This window comes from Gorilla gorilla, chromosome 10, assembly GCF_029281585.2.
Source record: "Gorilla gorilla gorilla isolate KB3781 chromosome 10, NHGRI_mGorGor1-v2.1_pri, whole genome shotgun sequence".
Lineage (NCBI taxonomy): Eukaryota > Metazoa > Chordata > Mammalia > Primates > Hominidae > Gorilla > Gorilla gorilla.
The window spans coordinates 123,103,277-123,125,229 of NC_073234.2; the positions used below are offsets into that span (position 1 = coordinate 123,103,277).

At 40.4% G+C, this 21,953-nt stretch overlaps 1 protein-coding gene across 5 annotated transcripts in view; it reads right to left on the reverse strand.

Annotated features, from left to right (window-relative positions):
• The window catches only part of PRDM4 (PR/SET domain 4), a 52,352-nt gene that overhangs the window by 4,342 nt on the left and 26,057 nt on the right, over positions 1–21,953 (reverse strand). For 2 of the 5 annotated variants that reach the window (XM_063694278.1, XM_055358958.2), the window contains exon 12: positions 3,395–3,493. In XM_063694278.1, the coding sequence (XP_063550348.1) occupies positions 3,395–3,493 (99 nt within the window). Of the gene's footprint in view, positions 1–3,394; positions 3,514–19,590; positions 21,249–21,953 lie in introns of those variants that run through there. The other 3 variants (XM_055358957.2, XM_004053824.4, XR_008670584.2) reach the window with 2 other exon arrangements.

The following is a 21,953-nucleotide window of genomic DNA, read 5'->3' on the forward strand; positions in this document are numbered from 1 at the left end:
TTGATTTGGCTTTTAGGTATTAAAATAAGGCCCAGATCACTTAAAAATTAGTAACAGAGGGAGACCTCTAATAGATTTAAAGTCAGTTAATTCTCTCTGAAATTTGATGTTTTCTTCTATAAAGAATAACTCTAAAATAGGCATCTTCCCAGGACTTTCTGTTCTCAGGAAAAGACCCAGTTATGTATAAAAAATAACTTCCACTGCTTTATGTAGTCATACAGGTCTGCCTAAAATAAGAATTTGTATTTAATAAATACCAAAATTTTCAAATGGTAAATGAGGTTGACACCTCTGTTTCCAACTTGAAAGTGCTAGTGCAATGAATGCTAAGCATGGGGTGTTTTTCTGAGCCAAAAGAATGTGCCTCTGAAGTAGTTGGTTAGAGCAGATCTGAGCACCTGGGACCAGAAGAGTGCTGGCCGGGACCTGCAGTTACTGCTAAAAGACAGTGCAGGCAGTGGGTAAGACATCTGGGTAGACAGGCAATAGGGGTAGTCAAGCTGTGGGAACTGGGTAAGATGGGATTAAAATCCAAGCCCAGATTATAAATGTAAAAGGAGGCTCGATTGTGTCATACTGACTGAGGAAAGGGTTCCACATCACTTCCCACCGTGGGTACATTTTGCACCTAAGTGTGGGTAGATCTGAGCCCAAAGATGTGTGGCTTAGAATGCCTGTCTAGCATAGAAAGTGGGGGAATGACAGGTAACATTTTCACCACTGGTAATTTGTTGGTGACTGGTGTTTTCATTACATAGCACATGGAAATGCCATGGAGCCAAACATATTTGTCAAAGTGAAAACCCGATACTAACTTTTAAACAATTTTACCCAGATGGCTGGGCATGGTGGCTCATGCCTGTAATCCCAGCACTTTGGGAGGCCAAGGTGGGCGGGTCACCCGAGGTCAGGAGTCCAAGACCAGCCTGGCCAACATGGTAAAACCCCGCCTCTACTAAAAATACAAAAATTAGCTGGGCATGGTGGTGGGTGCCTGTTAATCCCAGCTACTTGGGAGACTGAGGCAGGAGGATCAGTTGAACCTGGGAGGCGGAGATTGCAGTGAGCCAAGACCATACCATTGCACTCCAGCCTGGGCAACAGGAGCGAAACTCCGTCTCAAAAAATAATTACCCAGATGTAGGCAGGTGCCAGCTAATTATATCTGGGAATTCAGATTCTGCAAAACCAATTGTTTATAAAGTAGAAATATCAACTTCTATGATACTATATTCTATGAGCATTATACAGGTAGAACTTAAAGGCCTCAATTTTTCAGGACAACCCAAACTACATCTTATGAAGCTCTTTTCAGTAAAGGTGGTATATGAAATGTATGCTATACTCTTACATACTCTTTTAGGTGGAAGAGGTTTTTGTTTGTTTTTTGTTTTTGTTTTTTTAGACTTGAGTGTTGAGTTGCCCAGGCTGGAGTGCAATGGCATGGTCTCGGCTTACTGCAACCTCCGCCTCCCGGGTTCGAACGATTCTCCTGCCTCAGCCTCCTGAGTAGCTGGGATTACAGGCATGTGCCACCATGCCCAGCTAATTTTTGTATTTTTAGTGGAGATGGGGCTTCACCATGTTGGCCAGGCTGGTTTCAAACTCCTGACCTCAGGTGATCACCTGCCTCGCCTCCCAGAGTGCTGGGATTACAGGCATGAGCCACCGTGCCCAGCCAAGGGAGGTCTTTTCAAAGTAAGTACTTTTAAAACATCCTGTCAGAACAAATAGCCAGATTTTGTTTCAAAAACAACTTGTTTCATACTTCCATTTCTAGATGTGACAGTATAGCTTAAGCAAAAGTTGAACAGGAGGCATGCAACATCTATTTGAAGGCACTGAAGTGCTCCTAAGTTAGCCAGGACTTGAGGGCAAAGATCCTGGGAGAAGGGATGTGCAGAGGATTAACCCCATGTGATGATGCTGATTTTCTTAGGCATTTACCAGTTTTTTGTTGTACAAGGTGAGAAAACTGAGAAAAGCAGCAGAGCAAAAACAAAAATTGAACTTGATTTCAAAAAGGAAGGTCTCTAAAAACACTGCAAGCTCTGTCATTGTGACCCCTCAAAGGCTATACCCCAAAAGTTGAAATAAACCAGTAGAGCTAACCTTAGGAATCTGAAGCCCAGCCTTGAGTAAGCTCAGTTTTTGACTGGATTGAGGTGTCCCTGCTCTAGTTTGACAGAGGACAGGGTGAATCCTCCCTGGAAGAGGATAATTTCATCCACAGCTTCTATAGTTTTTCATACACAATCTCTAGCATTCCAGCAAAAATTTCTAAGCATACTAAGAAATAGCACCATGAGAAAAACAGACCTGTAATAAATTCACACATTGGACTTACGTTGGACATGAACTTTGAAATAGGCAGGATTGGTAAATGTAAGAAAAAACAAGATTGAATATATCATCAAGGAATTGGAATCTATAAAGAATTAAATGAGAACTCTAGAACTTAAGAGAATTTTATATATGAGACTAACACTTTAGAGTTGAAGAAGGATTAGTGAATGTGAGGGTAGGTCAATGGGAAATATCCACACTAAAATACAAAGAGTTAAACATATATATAAAAATGTATAAGATGCATCAGGCATGGTACAAAAGTCTAACGTATGTGTAATTGGAATCAGACTAGGATGAGGGAGAGCAGTATCCAAAAAGATTATGGCCAAAGTTAAACACAAGTTTATGAACCTGAAACTACTCCTTGGTATATATCCAGGAGAAACAAAACATGTCCTTACACTTACATGCAGATGTTCAGCAGCAGTGTCATTCTTAACAGCCCCAAAGTGGAAACAATCCAAATGTTCATCAGTGGGTGAATGAATAAACAAAATGTGGGATAGCCATAACATGGATTTCTGTTCTGTGATAAAAGGGAATGAACTAATACATATTGCAACACAGATGAACCTTTAAGACATGCTAAATGAGAGAAGTTGGACATGAGGCCATATATAATTCCATTTATATGAGGTTTTCAGAGGAAAAGGCAAATCCATACATACAGTACCTTAATCATTTCCTGGGATTGGGAATGAGAATAGAGTGTGACTGCAAATAAGCAAAAAGGATCTTTTTGGGTGGTGGAAGTGATTTAAAATAGGATTGTGGTGATCTTTGCACTATTTTGAATATCCTAAAAACCAATGGATTGTACACTTAAAATGGGTGAATTTTATGGTAAGTAAAATACTTTCTTTAAAAAGATGAAGACACTGGCTGAGCATGATGGCTCACACCTTTAATTCCAGAATTTTGGGGGGCCAAAGTAAGCAGATTGTTTGAGCCTGGGAGTTCAAGACCAGCATGGGCAAAACCTCATTTCTATAAAAAATCTCTATAAAAAATACAAAAATTACCTGGTTGTGGTGGCGCTCACCTGTAGTCCCAGCTACTTTCAGAAGCTGAGGTGGGAGGACTGCTTGAGCATGGGAAGTGGAGGTTGCAGTGAGCCAAGATCACACCATTGCACTCCAGCCTGGGCAACAAAGTAAGACCCTGTCTCAAACAACAACAATAATAATAATAAAGTTACGCTAAACTTAGGCAGAATGAAAACGATCCCAGATGGGAATACAGACATACAAGAAGAAATAATGGTCAACATGGGTAAATTTAAGTGAATATTACCACAGAAAACAGTAATAATAATGTTGTATAGGGCTTAAAATGTCTGGAAGATTAAAATGCCTGACAAAAGGCTAGAAGGAGACAAATAGAGTTAAGGTATTCTAAGATCTCAGCATTGTTTTGGAAGGGATAAAAGTATCACTATTACACTCTAATAAATCAAGGATGCATGTTGTAATCTCTAGGTGAACTACTAAAAGAGTATTGAAAAAAGCCAAAAGGGGAGAAAGCAAATAATACTTGAATAATTCAAAAGAAGCAAGGAGGCCAGGCACAATGGCTGATGCTTGTAATCCCAGCACTTTGGGAGGCCGAGGTGAGTCAATCACCTGAGGTCAGGAGTTCGAGACCAGCCTGGCCAACATAGTGAAACCCCATCTCTACCAAAAATACAAAAATGAGCTGGGTGTGGTAGCATGTGCCTGTAATCCCAGCTACTCGGGAGGCTGAGGCAGGAGAATTGCTTTAACCCAGGAGGCAGAGATTGCAGTGAGCCAAGATCATGCCATGCACTCCAGCCTGGGTAACAAAGTGAGACCCTGTCCCCGCCCCCCCAAAAAGAAAAGTTAGAAAAAGACCAGCAATTTAAACCCAAAAATGTGGACAGAAGGAAATAACAGAGTAGAAATTAATGTCATAGACAACAAATACAATATAGAAAATCATCAAAGAAAAAATGGATTATTTACAATACTAAGAAAGTTGATAAACCTATAGCAATAGTGAACATAATACAAATTATTAACATCAGACTTGAAAAGGAGGACATCACTACAAACCCTATAGACACTAAACGGTAAGAAGATATGAACAATTTTTTGTGATTAAATTTGAAAATGTATATTAAATAGACAAATTCCTAGAAAAACATAACTTATGAAAACTGATACTAGAAGAAATGGAAAATTTGAATATTGAAGCATGCTTCTTATTCATTTACAACAGACATGTTTAGCTAGGTCAAAGAAACAGAGTTTGGCTCCCTGACTGCCCTGAAATAATTTCTTCTCTCTGTAGCCATAGAGTTACACAGTGAAAAACCAGAAAACAGTCTGATCCTGCAGGTTACTGATACACAAGATAAGTTGAATTCACTGCTTCAGCAGGTTTCTTAAATAACAGTTAGATTATTTTGGAAGAAAGAATGCAAACCCAAAAAGTAGAATGGTGGTATCTGAGAACATTACAATGACCAAGTACCCAAAACCCAAAGATCTGCCAACAGAAGTAGCTCCTCCCCTATCTAATGAGAATGGTTCTGATTTTCTTGAATATCTTGTAATGATCACACCTCAGGTAGTTATCTTCTAAAATAGTCCCCATTCTCTTCATTTACCACTCCTTCCACCTCTTATTGCTTCTGACCTATGACAAGGTGAAACACCAAATTCTCTATAATTCCAAAGTCAAACCTTGGAAAAGAAAGTTTACATATTAACAGAATTGCAAGAATTTCCTAATGTATTGGCAAAATCTTAAGGAATATGTGTCAGCAAGATTCTGAGGATTCTAGACCAGGGAAGGAGAAACACAGTTTAAACTGTGTTTATTGACATGGATACATTTAATTGCAGGTGATCATGGGTGATAATCTAACCCATGTCCCAGCCATGCATGCAGGTACAATTCTGTCTCCCCTCCTCTAACAGTAACTGGATCCTCACTGCCTTGAAACCAGCCAGGTCAGATAAGTAGTTCAAGATGTCATTTCCTTAAGGATCTGTTGTCTGTACTATTTTCAGACAACTCCTCTAGCCAGTTTAAGCAAAAAGAATTTTTTGAGCAATATAGATCACTCATGGAATCACTCACTGAAAAGGCTGACAAAATGGAGTCTAAGCTGAGTTCTAGGAATGACTCCTAATCCCATACCACAGACATGAACTCACAAGGTGCATCTGCTGCTTCTATGGTCAAGAAGCCACCTACCACATCAGAAAGCCTCCATCCACCATCACCACCAGCTCTAAAACCACACCACACTGGTAATATCCAAGCCTGCACAGTAGATACCTCAGGCCCTGCTTCTCTCCCTGCGTAATTCAGTTCTGAATCTAAGTCTCACATGAGTGCATCTAATTGGAGGAATTTTAGTTTTGCTTGGAATCTCAGCTCTGAAGGGATCTGGAAAACAGTTTTTGGCTTTCCAGACTCTACAGTAAGGAAAGCATGATAAAGGGGATTGACATCTACAGCATGTCCCTTGTATAATTCACGTTAATATATAGCTAGGGATAGATAATAAATGATCAGACAACAGGCTTTTTAATAATATGTCTTGGAGATATTCCTGTGTTAGTACATATGGTTTAACCTCATCCTTTTTAATGACAGCATTGTATTGCTTAGTATGGGTGTGCCATAATTTCTCCAACATTTCCTTTCTGGAAAACACTTAGATTTTTTCCATCTTCACTTAAAAATACTGGTGTATTTTTCTATCCCCACCACACATCCATAAGAAAGGACTAGGATCCTGTACATAATTTTTTTTACATATGTATGAGCATTTCCATAAGATTTCTAAAAGTGAAATTACTGAATCAAAGGGTATATAATTCCTAAATTTGTTCGGACATTGCCAAATTACCTCTGAAAATAGTTTTTGCCAATTAATACTTCCAACTAAAAAATTTCCTCTCTTCCCCTAAGCGGCCTGGGGTGATCTGTGAAAATGGTTCTCTAGTCACTTGACCCAGGAAACCCCACAAAATCATGCAAATCAAGAGGTTCAAATCTTCATGTTCACTAAGAACACTCGTGAAACTGCCCAGGCCATCAAGGGTATGCATATATGAAAAGCCACCAAGTATCTGAAAGATGTCACTTTACAGAAGCAGTGTGTTCCATTCCGAGGTTACAGTGGTGGACTTGGTAGGTGTGCCCCTGCCAAGTAGTGGGGCTGGACACAGGGTTGCTGGCCCCCAAAACAGTGCTGAACTTTTGCTGCACATGCTTAAAAATACAGAGAGGAATGCTGAGCTTAACGGCTTAGATGTAGATTCTCTGGTCACTGAGTATATCCAAGTGAACAAAGCACCTAAGATGCACCACAAGACTTACTAGAGCTCATGGTCAGATTAAGCCATACATGAGCTCTTCGAGATGATTCTCACTGAAAAGGAACAAATCCAAAACCAGAAAAGGAGGCTTCCTGGAAGCAAAAGATATCCCAGAAGAAAGTGAAGAAACAAAAACTTATGGCATGGGAATAAATTTAGAGAAAAAGAAAGTAATTAAAAGTTTTTTTTTTTTTTAAAGCGTTTCCTTTCCCTTAAACCTAGGTTAGGACTTCTAAATCTTTGCAGCTTTATGGCCAAAAACAATACAATTGCACTTTCTTATTACTCATGAGGTGGAGTATGTTTTCATGTTCTATTGTCTATTGTATTTCTTTTTTCTTTGATGGCTTGCCTGTTTATATCTTTTGCTGTTTTGTGCTTTTAAAAATTAATCTGTAGGTGTTTTTTTCTCTTCTGCTTGTTAGTCATGTTTTTCTCCAGTATATCACTGGGGTCTTAATTTTGGTCATAAATTTAGGTCTTGTTTAGGAAAGCCTTCCCCACCCCAGCATTTAAAAAATAATTGGTGAATTTTTTACATTTATCTCTTTAAATTCATCTGGAATTTACTTGTGTGTAGTCTGAGGTAAAAATATAATGTTTTACCAAACGGATAGCAAATTGTTCCAATACTGTTAATTGAATAGTCCATTCTTTCTCTACTGGTTGAAATGCCAACTTTATATTATATACAATATATTTATATCTATATACCTTATTCTGGACTTTCCATTCTGTACTAGTGAGTTATTTCCTATGCCAATAACAATTATTATTTTTTATTTTACTTTAAGTTCTGGGATACATGTGCCAAATGTGCAGGTTTGTTACATAGGTAAACATGTGCCATGGTGGTTTGCTGCACCAATTAACCCGTCATCTAGGTTTTAAGCCCCGCATGCATTCGGTATTTCTAACAATTATTTTAATTACTATAGCCTTAGTATTTTGGTTCCCAACAGGACAAGTTCCCCTCATAGTTCATCATTCCCCAAAAAGTTCCTGGCTATTCTCTTATGCTTTCTTTTTCAAATGAATTTGAACTTGTCAAGCTCCATAAAAATCCTTTTAAGATATCGAATGGCATGTTATTGAATTTATAGTTATAAAAGAATAATTTAATAATTGTATACTATGGAATCTTTCCATTTAGGTTCATGGGTCACCTTTCCACTTATTGTTCTTTTACATCTTTTTTTTTTTTTTTTTGGAGATGGAGTCTCGCTCTGTCACCCAGGATGGAGTGCAGTGGAGTGATCTTGGCTCACTGAGACCTCCACACCTCCTTGGTTCAAGCAATTCCCCTGCCTCAGCCTCCTGAGTAGCTAGGATTACAGGCACATGACACCACGCACAGCTAATTTTTTTGTGTTTTTAGTAGAGGAGGGGTTTCACCATGTTGGCCAGAGTGGTCTCAAACTCCTGAACTCAGGCAATCTGCCAGCCTCCGCCTCCCAAAGAGACAGGATCTCAACTCTGGAGCCCAGGCTGAATTACAGTGGTGCAATCATAGCTCACTGCAGCCTTAAATTCCTGGCTCATGCAATCCTTCACCTCAGCCTCTGGAGTAGCTAGGACTACAGGTGCGCACCACCACACCCAGCTAATGTTTAAAGTTTTTGTTGAGACAAGGTCTTACTATGTTAACCAGACTGGTCTCGAATTCCTCAAGCAATTCTCCTGCCTCAGTTTCCCAAAGTGTTGGGATTACAGGTATGAACCACAGCACCCATTCTATCTTTCAAATGAAGTTTATTCTCTTTTCATATAGACTTTGCTACTTGTTGGATTTATTCCTAGGTTTTTATGATTTTAATACTAAGGTGGATAGGACACTTTTCTCATATTTTGCAGTTTGTTATGCCTAATATACAGAAGAGCTATGAAAATGTGTATGCTCTCTTTGTACTGGGCACCTTGTTAAACTCTCAGTTCTTACAGTTTTTCAGTTAATTTTCTTGATAATTGTCTTCAAAAAGGGAAAGTTTATCTGTCTTACTTCCTTGACTAGATCTTTGGTACAATGTGGAATACAGTTGTGGAGAGGACAACATTGTCATGTCCCTTTAATGGAACTATACATGTCTAATAGTTTACCACTTTGTGGATTGTTCACTGGTGGTTTTGTTTTTTTGTGTATTTTTGTTTGTCTTTTTTTGAGATGGAATCTCGTTCTATTGCCAGGCTGGAGTGCAGTGGCGCGATCTCGGCTCACTGCAACTTCTGCCTCCCGGGTTCAAGCAATTCTCCTGCCTCAGCCGCCTGAGTAGCTGGGACTACAGATGTATACCACCATGCCCAGCTAATTTTTGTATTTTTAGTAGAGACAGGGTTTCACCATGTTGGCCAGGATGGTCTTGATCTCTTGACCTCGTGATCCACCCACCTTGGCCTCCCAAAATGCTGGGATTATAGGCATGAGCAGCCGCATCCAGCCAGTTCACTGGTTTTTTAAAAATTTATTTGTTTTAATTTGCCTTTTTTTTTTTTTTGAGACGGAGTCTCGCTCTGTTGCCAGGCTGTGACATTTCTGATAAACTTTTAACATTCAAATTATCATGCTTTTCCTTTTATATGGAAAACTTTACTCCATTTTCTCTGGCTAACTTGTATTCATCCTTTAAAGTTCAGTTTAAATGTCATTTCCTGAGTAGGGAGGTTCCAAGATAGCCGAATAGGAACAGCTCCAGTCTACAGCTCCCAGCATGAGCAACACAGAAAACGGGTGATTTCTGCATTTCCAACTGAGCTTTGAAGAGAGTGGTGGTTCTCCCAGCACGGAGTTTGAGATCTGAGAACGGACAGACTGCCTCCTCAAGTGGGTCCCTGACCCCCGAGTAGCCTAACTGGGAGGCATCCCCCAGTAGAAGCAGACTGACACCTCACATGGCCAGGTACCCCTCTGAGACGAAACTTCCACAAGAACGATCAGGCAGCAACATTTGCTGTTCAGCAATATTCGCTGTTCTGCAGCCTCCGCTGCTGATACCCAGGCAAACAGGGTCTGGAGTGGACCTCCAGCAATCTCCAACAGACCTGCAGCTGAGGGTCCTGACTGTTAGAAGGAAAACTAACAAACAGAAAGGACATCCACACCAAAACCCCATCTGTATGTCACCGTGATCAACGACCAAAGGTAGATAAAACCACAAAGATGGGGAAAAAACAAAAGTCAGAATGCCTCTCCCCCTCCAAAGGAACGCAGCTCCTCGCCAGCAATGGAACAAAGCTGGACAGAGAATGACTTTGACGAGTTGAGAGAAGGCTTCAGACAATCAAACTTCTCCGAGCTAAAGAAGGAAGTTCGAACCCATCGCAAAGAAGCTAAAAACCTTGAAAAAAGATTAGACGAATGGCTAACTAGAATAACCAGTGTAGAGAAGTCCTTAAATGACCTGATGGAGCTGAAAACCATGGCACAAGAAGTATGTGACGAATGCACGAGCTTCAGTAGCCAATTTGATTAACTGGAAGAAACAGTATCAGTGATTGAAGATCAAATGAATGAAATGAAGCAAGAAGAGAAGTTTAGAGAAAAAAGAGTAAAAAGAAACAAACAAAGCCTCCAAGAAATATGGGACTATGTGAAAAGACCAAATCTACGTCTGATTGGTGTACCTGAGAGTGACGGGGAGAATGGAACCAAGTTGGAAAACACTCTGCAGGATATTATCGAGGAGAACTTCCCCAACCTAGCAAGGCAGGCCAACATTCAAATTCAGGAAATACCGAGAATGCCACAAAGATACTCCTCGAGAAGAGCAACTCCAAGACACATAATTGTCAGATTCACCAAAGTTGAAATGAAGGGAAAAATGTTAAGGGCAGCCAGAGAGAAAGGTCAGGTTACCCACAAAGGGAAGCCCCTCAGACTAACAGCGGAACTCTTGGCAGAAACTCTATAAGCCAGAAGAGAGTAGGGGCCAATATTCAACATTCTTAAAGAAAAGAATTTTCAACCCAGAATTTCATAACCAGCCAAACTAAGCTTCATAAGTGAAGGAGAAATAAAATCCTTTACAGACAAGCCAATGCTGAGAGATTCTGTCACCACCAGGCCTGCCCTACAAGAGCTCCTGAAGGAAGCATGAAACATGGAAAGGAACAACTGGTACCAGCCACTGCAAAAACATGCCAGATTGTAAAGACCATCCCTGCTAGGAAGAAACTGCATCAACTAACGAGCACAATAACCAGCTAACATCATAATGACATGATCAAATTCACACATAACAATATTAACCTTAAATGTAAATGGGCTAAATGCTCCAATTAAAAGACATAGACCGGCAAATTGGATAGAGTCAAGACCCATCAGTGTGCTGTATTCAGGAGACCCATCTCACGTGCAGAGACACACATAGGCTCAAAATAAAGGGATGGAGGAAGATCTACCAAGCAAATGGAAAACAAAAAAAGACAGGGGTTGCAATCCTAGTCCCTGATAAAACAGACTTTAAACCAACAAAGATCAAAAGAGACAAAGAAGGTCATTACATAATGGTAAAGGGATCAATTCAACAAGAAGAGCTAACTATCATAAATATATATGCACCCAATACAGGAGCACCCAGATTCATAAAGCAAGTCCTTAGAGACCTACAAAGAGACTTAGACTCCCACACAATAATAATGGGAGATTTTAACACCCCACTGTCAACATTAGACAGACCAATGAGACAGAAAGTTAACAAGGATATCCAGGAATTGAACTCAGCTCTGCACCAAGCGGACCTAACAGACATCTGCAGAACTCTCCACCCCAAATCAACAGAATATACATTCTTCGCAGCACCACATCACACTTATTCTAAAATTGACCACATAGTTGGAAGTAAAGCACTCCTTAGCAAATGTAAAAGAACAGAAATTATAACAAACTGTCTCTCAGACCACAGTGCAATCAAACTAGAACTCAGGATTAAGAAACTCACTCAAAACTGCTCAACTACATGGAAACTGAACAACCTGCTCCTGAATGACTACTGGGTACATAATGAAATGAAGGCAGAAATAAAGATGTTCTTTGAAACCAATGAGAACAAAGACACAACATACCAGAATCTCTGGGACACATTTAAAGCAGTGTATAGAGGGAAATTTATAGCATTTAAAGCAGTGTGTAGAGGGAAATTTATAGCACTAAATGCCCAAAACAGAAAGCAGGAAAGATCTAAAATTGACACCCTAACATCACAATTAAAAGAACTAGAGAAGCAAGAGCAAACACATTCAAAAGCTAGCAGAAGGCAAGAAATAACTAAGATCAGAGCAGAACTGAAGGAAATAGAGACACAAAAAACCCTTCAGAAAATCAATGAATCCAGGAGCTGGTTTTTTGAAAAGATCAACAAAATTGATAGACCGCTAGCAAGACTAATAAAGAAGAAAAGAGAGAAGAATCAAATAGACGCAATAAAAAATGATAAAGGGAATATCACCACCGATCCCACAGAAATACAAACTACCATCAGAGAATACTATAAACACGTCTATGCAAATAAACTAGAAAATCTAGAAGAAATGGATAAATTCCTCGACACATACACCCTCCCAAGACTAAACCAGGAAGAAGTTGAATCTCTGAATAGACCAGTAACAGGCTCTGAAATTGAGGCAATAATTAATAGCTTACCAACCAAAAAAAGTCCAGGACCAGACGGATTCACAGCCGAATTCTACCAGAGGTACAAGGAGGAGCTGGTACCATTCTTCTGAAACTATTCCAATCAATAGAAAAAGAGGGAATCCTCCCTAACTCATTTTATGAGGCCAGCATCATCCTGATACCAAAGCCTGGCAGAGACACAACAAAAAAAGAGAATTTTAGACCAATATCCCTGAAGAACATCGATGCAAAAATCCTCAATAAAATACTGGCAAACCGAATCCAGCAGCACATCGAAAAGCTTATCCACCATGATCAAGTGGGCTTCATCCCTGGGATGCAAGACTGGTTCAACATACGCAAATCAAGAAACGTAATCCAGCATATAAACAGAACCAAAGACAAAAACCACGATTACCTCAATAGATGCAGAAAAGGCCTTTGACAAAATTCAATAGCCCTTCATGCTAAAAACTCTCAATAAATTAGGTATTGATGGGACGTATCTCAAAATAATAAGAGCTATTTATGACAGACCCACAGCCAATATCATACTGAATGGGCAAAAACTGGAAGCATTCCCTTTGAAAACTGGCACAAGACAGGGATGCCCTCTCTCACCACTCCTATTCAACATAGTGTTGGAAGTTCTAGCCAGGGCAATCAGGCAGGAGAAAGAAATAAAGTGTATTCAATTAGGAAAAGAGGAAGTCAAATTGTCCCTGTTTGCAGATGACATGATTGTATATCTAGAATACCCCATTGTCTCAGCCCCAAATCTCCTTAAGCTGATAAGCAACTTCAGCAAAGTCTCAGGATACAAAATCAATGTGCAAAAATCACAAGCATTCTTATACACCAATAACAGACAAACAGAGAGCCAAATCATGAGTGAACTCCCATTCACAATTGCTTCAAAGAGAATAAAATACCTAGGAATCCAACTTACAAGGGATGTGAAGGACCTCTTCAAGGAGAACTACAAACCACTGCTCAACGAAATAAAAGAGGACACAAACAAATGGAAGAACATTCCATGCTCAAGGATAGGAAGAATCAATATTGTGAACATGGCATTACTGCCCAAGGTAATTTACAGATTCAATGCCATCCCCATCAATGACTTTCTTCACAGAATTGGAAACAACTACTTTAAAGTTCATATAGAACCAAAAAAGAGCCCGCATTGCCAAGTCAATCCTAAGCCAAAAGAACAAAGGTGGAGGCATCATGCTACCTGACTTCAAACTATACTACAAGGCTACAGTAACCAAAACAGCATGGTACTGACACCAAAACAGAGATATAGACCAATGTAACAGAACAGGGCCCTCAGAAATAATACCACACATCTACAACCATCTGATCTTTGACAAACCTGACAAAAACAAGAAATGGGGAAAGGATTCCCTATTTAATAAATGGTGCTGGGAAAACTAGCTAGCCATATGTAGAAAGCTGAAACTGGGTCCCTTCCTTACAGCTTATACAAAAATTAATTTGAGATGGATTAAAGACTTAAATGTTAGACATAAAACCATAAAAATCCTAGAATAAAACCTAGGCAATACCATTCAGGACATATGCATGGGCAAGGACTTCATATCTAAAACACCAAAAGCAATGGCAACAAAAGCCAAAATTGGCAAATGGGATCTAATTAAACTAAAGAGCTTTTGCACAGCAAAAGAAACTACCATCAGAGTGAACAGGCAACCTACAGAATGGGAAAAAGTTTTTGCAATCTACTCATCTGACAAAGGGCTAATATCCAGAATCTACAATGAACTCAAACAAATTTACAAGAAAAAAACAAACAACCCCATCAAAAAGTGGGCAAAGGATATGAACAGACACTTCTCAAAAGAAGACATTTATGCAGCCAACAGACACATGAAAAAATGCTCATCATCACTGGCCATCAGAGAAATGCAAATCAAAACCACAATGAGATACCATCTCACACCAGTGAGAATGGTGATCATTAAAACGTCAGGAAACAACAGGTGCTGGACAGGATGTGGAGAAATAGGAACACTTTTACACTGTTGGTGGGACTGTAAAGTAGTTCAACCATTGTGGAAGACAGTGTGGTGATTCCTCAAGGATCTAGAACTAAAAATACCATTTGACCCAGCCATCCCATTACTGGGTATATACCCAAAGGATTATAAATCATGCTGCTATAAAGACACATGCACACGTATGTTTATTGCGGCACTATTCACAATAGCAAAGACTTGGAACCAGCCCAAATGTCCATCAATGATAGACTAGATTAAGAAAATGTGGCACATATACACCATGGAATACTATGCAGCCATAAAAAGGATGAGTTCCTGTCCTTTGTAGGGACATGGATGAAGATGCAAATCATCATTCTCAGCAAACTATCACAAGGACAGAAAACCAAACATTGCATGTTCTCACTCATAGATGGGAACTGAACAATGAGAACACTTGGACACAGGAAGAGGAACATCACACACCAGGGCCTGTCGTGGGGTGGGGGAAGGGGGAAGGGATAGCATTAGGAGATATACCTAATGTAAATGACAAGTTAATGGGTGCAGCACACCAACATGGCACATGTATACGTATGTAACAAACCTGCACGTTGTGCACATGTACCCTATAACTTAAAGTATAATTTAAAAAAAAAATGTCATTTCCTTTGAGAAGCCTCCCCTCATCTCCGTAGCCTGCATAAGATACCCCTGCTGTGTTACAATGTAATTTGTCTTACTCCTTTTAAAATTTTGTAATTACTTGTTTAGTAGTCTCCCTCATTAGATTTTTTTTTTTTCTTTTTCAAACGGAGTCTCGTTCCCTTGCCCAGACTGGAGTGCAGTGGAGTGATCTTGGCTCACTGGAGCCTCCACTTCCTGGGCTTCAGTGATTCTCCTGCCTTAGCCTCCTGACTAGCTGGATTACAGGCATGCACCACCACACCTGGCTAATTTTTGTATTTTTAGTAGAGATGGGATTTCACCATGTTGGCCAAGCTGATCTTGAAATCCTGGCCTCAAGAAATCCACCCGCCTCGGCCTCCCAAATTGCTGGGATTACAGGTGTGAGCCACCGTGCCCAGCCCCTTGTTAGATTTAGTATGAAGTAATAGGATTTTGCTTTTTGTGTTACAAAAATCTAGCTAACTGGGATGCCTTACCACTTGATATATTCAGAATGTCTTTTCCCAGCATTCATAGCAAGCAACCATACATACGTAGTCTCAGGGCATTTCTCAAGTCTTACTAATCAATTTAAAAAACTTGATTATTATCAACCACCAAAATGAGAGTACTGAGCCACCCAAGCTAGATGACTTTTCCGTAATCATGCTAATAACTCTATGCCACAGAATACAGTAGAAAAAGCATCGAATGCAGAGCTAGGAGGCCTTACTTTCCAATCTCACACTTCAGTAACTGCATTAACTTCTGGGACATTCTGTGGCCTCGGTAAAACAAAGATATTAAAGATATTAAAACAAGGTTGTTATTGTGAAGTTAAAGCACTTAACATATAATAAACTTACTTAAGTAAGTTACTCGACTTCTCTTCCTTTCTTTCAAATGGCTACTTCTCAGCTTAAAATCGAATTTCCTGGTCACAAGCCATTGCTTTTCCTTAAATACACACTTCTCCAGCCCTTAAAGTCTAACGTGTTCCTTTCCCAAAGAAACAAACAATGCTGGATGAATAGACCATCCTGCTTTTCTCTTGCTATGAAACATACTATTTGCACACTGGCACGGTGGGAATTTTAGATGCAACGTAGCCTGGCTCCCTTTCTTTTTGCCACAGCACATCTGGGTCAGGCATCTTGGAATAAGTCCCTTAACAGAATATTATGTCATCTCACATGCTTTTGAATAATTCACTTGTCATAACTGAGTGGTAGTTGGCTCTAATCAACTAAGAGCAATGACCCACAAAGGTGTTCTTTGCTTATAAAAAACAGATTCCACAACCCCAGTGCAAATATGCAACTAAGTGTAAGCAGCAGTGTGATGCATCCTGAAATGAGGTGTGTCAGAACAGCAGCAGCGTCTAAATAATGTTTCACGTAGATTAACATGGAAGAGAGCCATGGAAGAGAAATACAGGCATTTTTAAAAAGTGCTCCCAGGCAGCAAATCAGTGAATATGAAATGCAACAAACTGTTTTTTTTTTTTTTTTTTTTTTGAGATAGAGCCTCGCTCTGTTACCCAGGCTGGAGTGCAGTGTCACAATCTCGGCTCATTGCAACCTCCGCCTGCTGGGTTCAAGTGATTCTCCTGCCTCAGCCTCCTGAGTAGCTGGAATTTACAGGCTCCCACCACCATGCCCAGCTAATTTTTGTATTTTTAGTAGAGACGGGGTTTCACCATGTTGGCCAGGCTGGTCTGGAACTCCTGACTTCAAGTGATCCACCTGCCTCCCAAAGTGCTGGGATTACAGGTGTAAAAAGTGTAATTTTTCTGAACTTCATTTTCGACATCTAGACAAATGAGGGTAAAGCCTACTTTTATAATGCCCTATGAGGAGTAAAACTATAAATTAAAATGTACTACTACCACTAGAAAGCATATTTGCAAGCAAATGTGTCACAACGGCCTAGGCAGTGCTAGCTAAGAGGGGCCAGAAGTTGTGTCTATTGACCAATTAATAGATCATTCAAGAAGTAAAATTTCCCAAAGTAAGTGACTTTCACCTTAGGTGATTTTTCTTTCCCAAATCTGGCCCTAAACTGATCTTGATGCTTGCCCAACCCCAAAGCCCATGCCCAGCCTGAGCCTCAGCAAGTATGTAGCAGCATAAGATGTGCTGCAGGGTGAGGAGGCAGGTGCTGGGGGCAGAAAACACAAAGAACAAAGCATGCTTTCCATGTGCTCCCTAACTTGTGGATATAAATATGCATTGTCTAAATGGAATAGTTTAGAGTTTATGTGATTTCCTTTAAAGACTTGTAGCCTGGGCCAGGCACGGTGGCGCATGCCTGTAATCCCAGCACTTTGGAAAGCGGAGGCGGGCAGATCACCTGTATCCAAAGGCAGGAGCAGAGCCCTAGTTATTTTTCTGTTCCCCCTACAATGCCTTAAAGTGTACCAGCACTTAATAAATGGTTTTTGAAAAGAACACTCTCCTTGTCTGAGGACTACACAGGCCTGAGTGCCTAATGATCCTCAATGTGCATATGCAAGAAAAGCTAAGGAGCAAAAAAGCTGTTAAGGAGTGGTTTCACCCCTTTCAGTAGTAGGGAAATTTGCTGGCGGCAATATACACCACTAGAAATGGTGCCTGCCTTTATATTGCTCATGCTAATCTGTAAAGCTGGAGTTAAACTGAAGTCACTATACTGGAAGCTGCTCCCCTTTAAGCAATCATTATCAAGAACGTATATCTGGTTAGACTGTTTAGTTTGCCAGGGCTGCCACAACAAATTGCCACGGACCGGGCAGACTAAACACAAATGTATTGTCTCCCAGTTCTGGAAGCTGGAAGTCTGAGATCAAAGCAATGGCAGGACTGTTCAGAGGGCTGTGAGGGAAGGACCTGTTCCAGGCCTCTTTCCTTGGGTTTGGAAATGTCTTCTCCCTGTTTTCACATCATCTTCCCTCTGTATAAGGCTTTGTCCAAATTTTCTTTTTCTAGGAACACCAGTCATATTGGGTTAGGTCCTAACTTAAGGACTTCATTTTAACTTAATTCCTTCTTTAAAAACCGTATCTCCAACTACAATCACATTTTGAGATTACTGGAGGTTAGGACTTCACCATATGAATCTGGTGGTGTTGGCAGGGGGCGGTGTGTTCACCTGTAACAGACCATAATCACTTGTGTATATGGAGATATGTCATTCCTTAGTGTGTGCCTCCAAGTTTGGTGATCAGATCATCAAGTTTACATACTTGATGAGGTGCTGACAGCCTCTGGCATGTTTATGCTTCTTGGGACACAGGTAAAGGAATGTTTACTAGAAAGCGGGGACACAGGTCAAGCGTGAAAAGGCTGACGAAGACTCTACTTCCTGTTACCTCTTTGCCCTCTGAGAATCTCAGCACAACAAAAATGCCAGGATTATGAGCCACTGACCTTTCTGAGAAGGAAATGCCAAGCATACAGTGAGCTACAAGAATACTCTGAACTAGTTTATAGGCTTTGGCCTTGAAAACTCAAATTATTCCAGTTTTATTTATATTACTAAAATCTAGAGCTTCTTGGATATTCTATGTCAATTTTTTTTAGTGTAGAAACCTATGTTAAAATGAAAACTGTAGACTAATGGGAAACTAAAGAATATCAGCTACTGTTTACTCTATGTTGAGCACTGTGGGAGCCACTGACACGTATGAACTTAACATCTAAACAGTATAATGAAGCGGCACTCTTAATACTCTCCATTTACAGTTAAGGGAAGAGGCATAGAGAGCTTACATAACTTGGCCAAGGTTACAAACCTTCATCACACAGCAAAGCCCACACTAGAGAACATTCTGCAGGGCTCCAGAGCCTACATACACATCCTGCCTCTCACCATGACCATTTACTCAACAGCAGCAAGGCCACCCAAAATGGGCAGAAAAGGCTGAAAACATTCATGTCAAAGGGCACTTACTTATTTATTCATCTTGTGAAAATGACTTAGAATTTAAAATTAAGAGGTAAAAAAATGGAGAGACAGTTGTAAATACTAAGCACTAACAACTACATCTTCACTAAAAAGGTTTCCAAGCTTCCTCTGCTGTTTGTGTTCCTCTGACACTAGGCGTAACTATCTTGGGCATCATTTCAGTTTTGGGAATGAAGGAAATGAACCCAGTGTGTGCTACTGAGATAAAGGAAGAAAGGGAGCTTAGAGTCCCAGTACCAGTGGTTTCCTGGGAATGGGGGAACCAGCCAGCTGGATGCCTTTGGCAAAAGGCTGAGTTTGAAGCTGCCCTAGGAACCAGAGCTGCCCTGAGGGAGGCGTCACGACCCAGTGTCAGCAGCCAACCCTAACCATCCGCAACACATCCCCCAACCCTCCACTGCAGACCTGCCACATTTCTCCAAGGAGGTAACAGAGTAAAGGCATACCTTAGGCAGGAAGAGGGCAGAAGAGGGTTGGAAGCACAGGAAACAGTTTGTCTTAAGTACTAACAGCAGAAACAATAAGAATATGATCTCAAAAGCTGAAATACTCTAGAAATGCTCTCTCCTTCTAACCTCAGAAAGATTCAAATTGTACTTGACTTTCCCTAGAAGACTCACTCATCTCCTTCCTCCATGAAACGAGACTACCAGAGGAATCCTGTATTTTAAAAAAGTTTAATTTTAATCCTTCCTAGAGGAATACAGATTTGAATGAAATACATTCATTCCATAAATACATTAGCAGCAAAACCTTCCCACCAGAGTCCTCTACTCCAGCCCAGAGGTTGTGCCTTGAGCAGGAGAGCATGTTCCATCAATCCTGTCAACTTAAGGGTGGGTCTGCTTCTGAAAACCGCTGGATGTGCATGGGAGACACAATGACCAGGTGCATGGGTGACTTAACTAAGCTGGGACCCTGAAAACAGGCCCATGTGGTCACTATTCAGCCTTCTTTACCTTCCAAAAATCCTTTGGCATCTTCCATGCTTCTCTGATGAGGTTCCTCCGCACTGAGACAACTGGGAAGACCTAACTTTGCACATGCATTAAATAATGTTATTTTGAGTTGGCAATGTTTTAACACTTTTCATAAGGTAAATGAAACATAAAAGATTATTCCCTTCCTTCCCTTCCTCAGATGAGTCCACATGTACTCATCAGGAGACAATCCAGCAGGCATTATTTGGGCTCTCTGTATCTCCAGGCCCCCTTTGTCTGAATGGCTGGATGTTTACTGGAGACAGAGAGCCATGTCTAAACCTACAAAGATCTCCACGTTACAATAACCAGGTGACTTGCTCAGGCTTCCATCAAAGCTAATTTCTTGGGCAGAGGCCAGGCATCTCTCCTCTTGTTCTCTCCATCATTGACTACTGACTGACTGCTGCTTTTTTATTTGCCCTCCAGGCACCTGCCGAAACTTTGGAAAACAAGATCTACCCTAAACTCCCAAGTGGCCAGGAGCAGTTAAGGCAGGTCCTGCTTTAAACTTACTAGCTGCCAAGTAGCACACTTATGCCGCTGTGTCCCAATCCATTCTGTGGTGAGTATAAGTCACAAGAGTCTGCATAAAACACTATCAGCAATCAGGATGGCTATGGGGCAAGGACCGTTTAGAATGTTACCAAGTCAGAGGACCAGCAGGAAAATGGAATAATGGAAGAATGTGAAATAAATCTGATTTGTTTGAGCAGAAGGCAGCTTTGATTCAGGCATAAATGCATCTCCCAGATTATCATGAAAACAAAGACCTCAGAAGTTGACACTTCCCTCCCAGTCCACCACTTAAAATAGGACACATGCTCAGTTTTCCCAATCTGTTTTAAAGTTGTTTTCATTAGGATACTCTTCTGTAAGTGCTTTATTCATTCCCAGTCTGTTTTGATTACTGGCTGAAAATAAATCAGGAACCATTTTATATAAAAACCATTATAGTAGATAACTGGTTATATGTATTTTTCCATTTGCATTTTCATCCAAAATAGCTTGTTTCTTTTCCTTTTATTTATGTGCAGAAAGAGACTCATCCGCTGAATACACAGCACTGTTAATCCTACAGTCTTCTGTCCCCACAGAGTCTGCTAGATCTTCCTCTTCTGAGTCATCCTCTTCTTCCTCCTCTGGTGCTGACGAACTGGAGGTGGGCCCTTTGCAGGTTTTCAGGTGGCGGGTGAGATGGTATTTGGTTAGATAAGCCTTTGTACATTTTTCACAGACATAATCCCGTTTTCCTTCATGAGAATTGAGATGCTTCTTTAAGTGATTTGTTCTCAAGAACAGCTTATCACACTTGGGACACTTGATCTGGCGTTCTCTAAGAGGAACACAAGAAAAAACATTTGATTTGGGGTTACAAATAACAACTGAGGCAACACTTATTCTTCATAGCCGCAGGCCTTTGTCAGAGCAGCTCTATCCTTCTGAATCAGGCTTTTGCATAGGTGATATACAGAAGACTCATAAAACATGTATAGTTTAAAACAGTGTAGACTCATTTTTCCTGTTTTAGAATACTATGTAAATTCTCGAATTCTATGTAAATTCTATATATATTTCTTTTGTCTTGCTGCATTCTCTCAGTATGATGCTCATAAAATTCATTCAAGCTGCTGTATCAGTTGTTTGTTCCCTTCCACTGCTGTATACTATTTACAAATATACAAATACACCACAACTTATCTATGGTACTGGATTTGTCTCTAGCTAATGAATGTTTTGGTGGTTTCCAGTTTTTTATTATCACAAGCAAAAGTGCTATGAACGTTTTTAAATTTTTTAAAATTTTTATTATTATTTTTTAGAGACAGGGTCCCACTATGTTGCCCAGACTGGAGTGCAATGGCTATTCACAGGTGTGATCATCATGCACTACAGCCTTGAATTCCTGGGCTCAAGTGATCTGTCCGCCTCAGCCTCCCAAGTACCTGGGACTATAGGTGCATGCCACTGCACCTGGCATTTGAACATTTTTATACTTGTATGGTGCTCTGCAATACATGTTTCTCTAGGGCACATACCC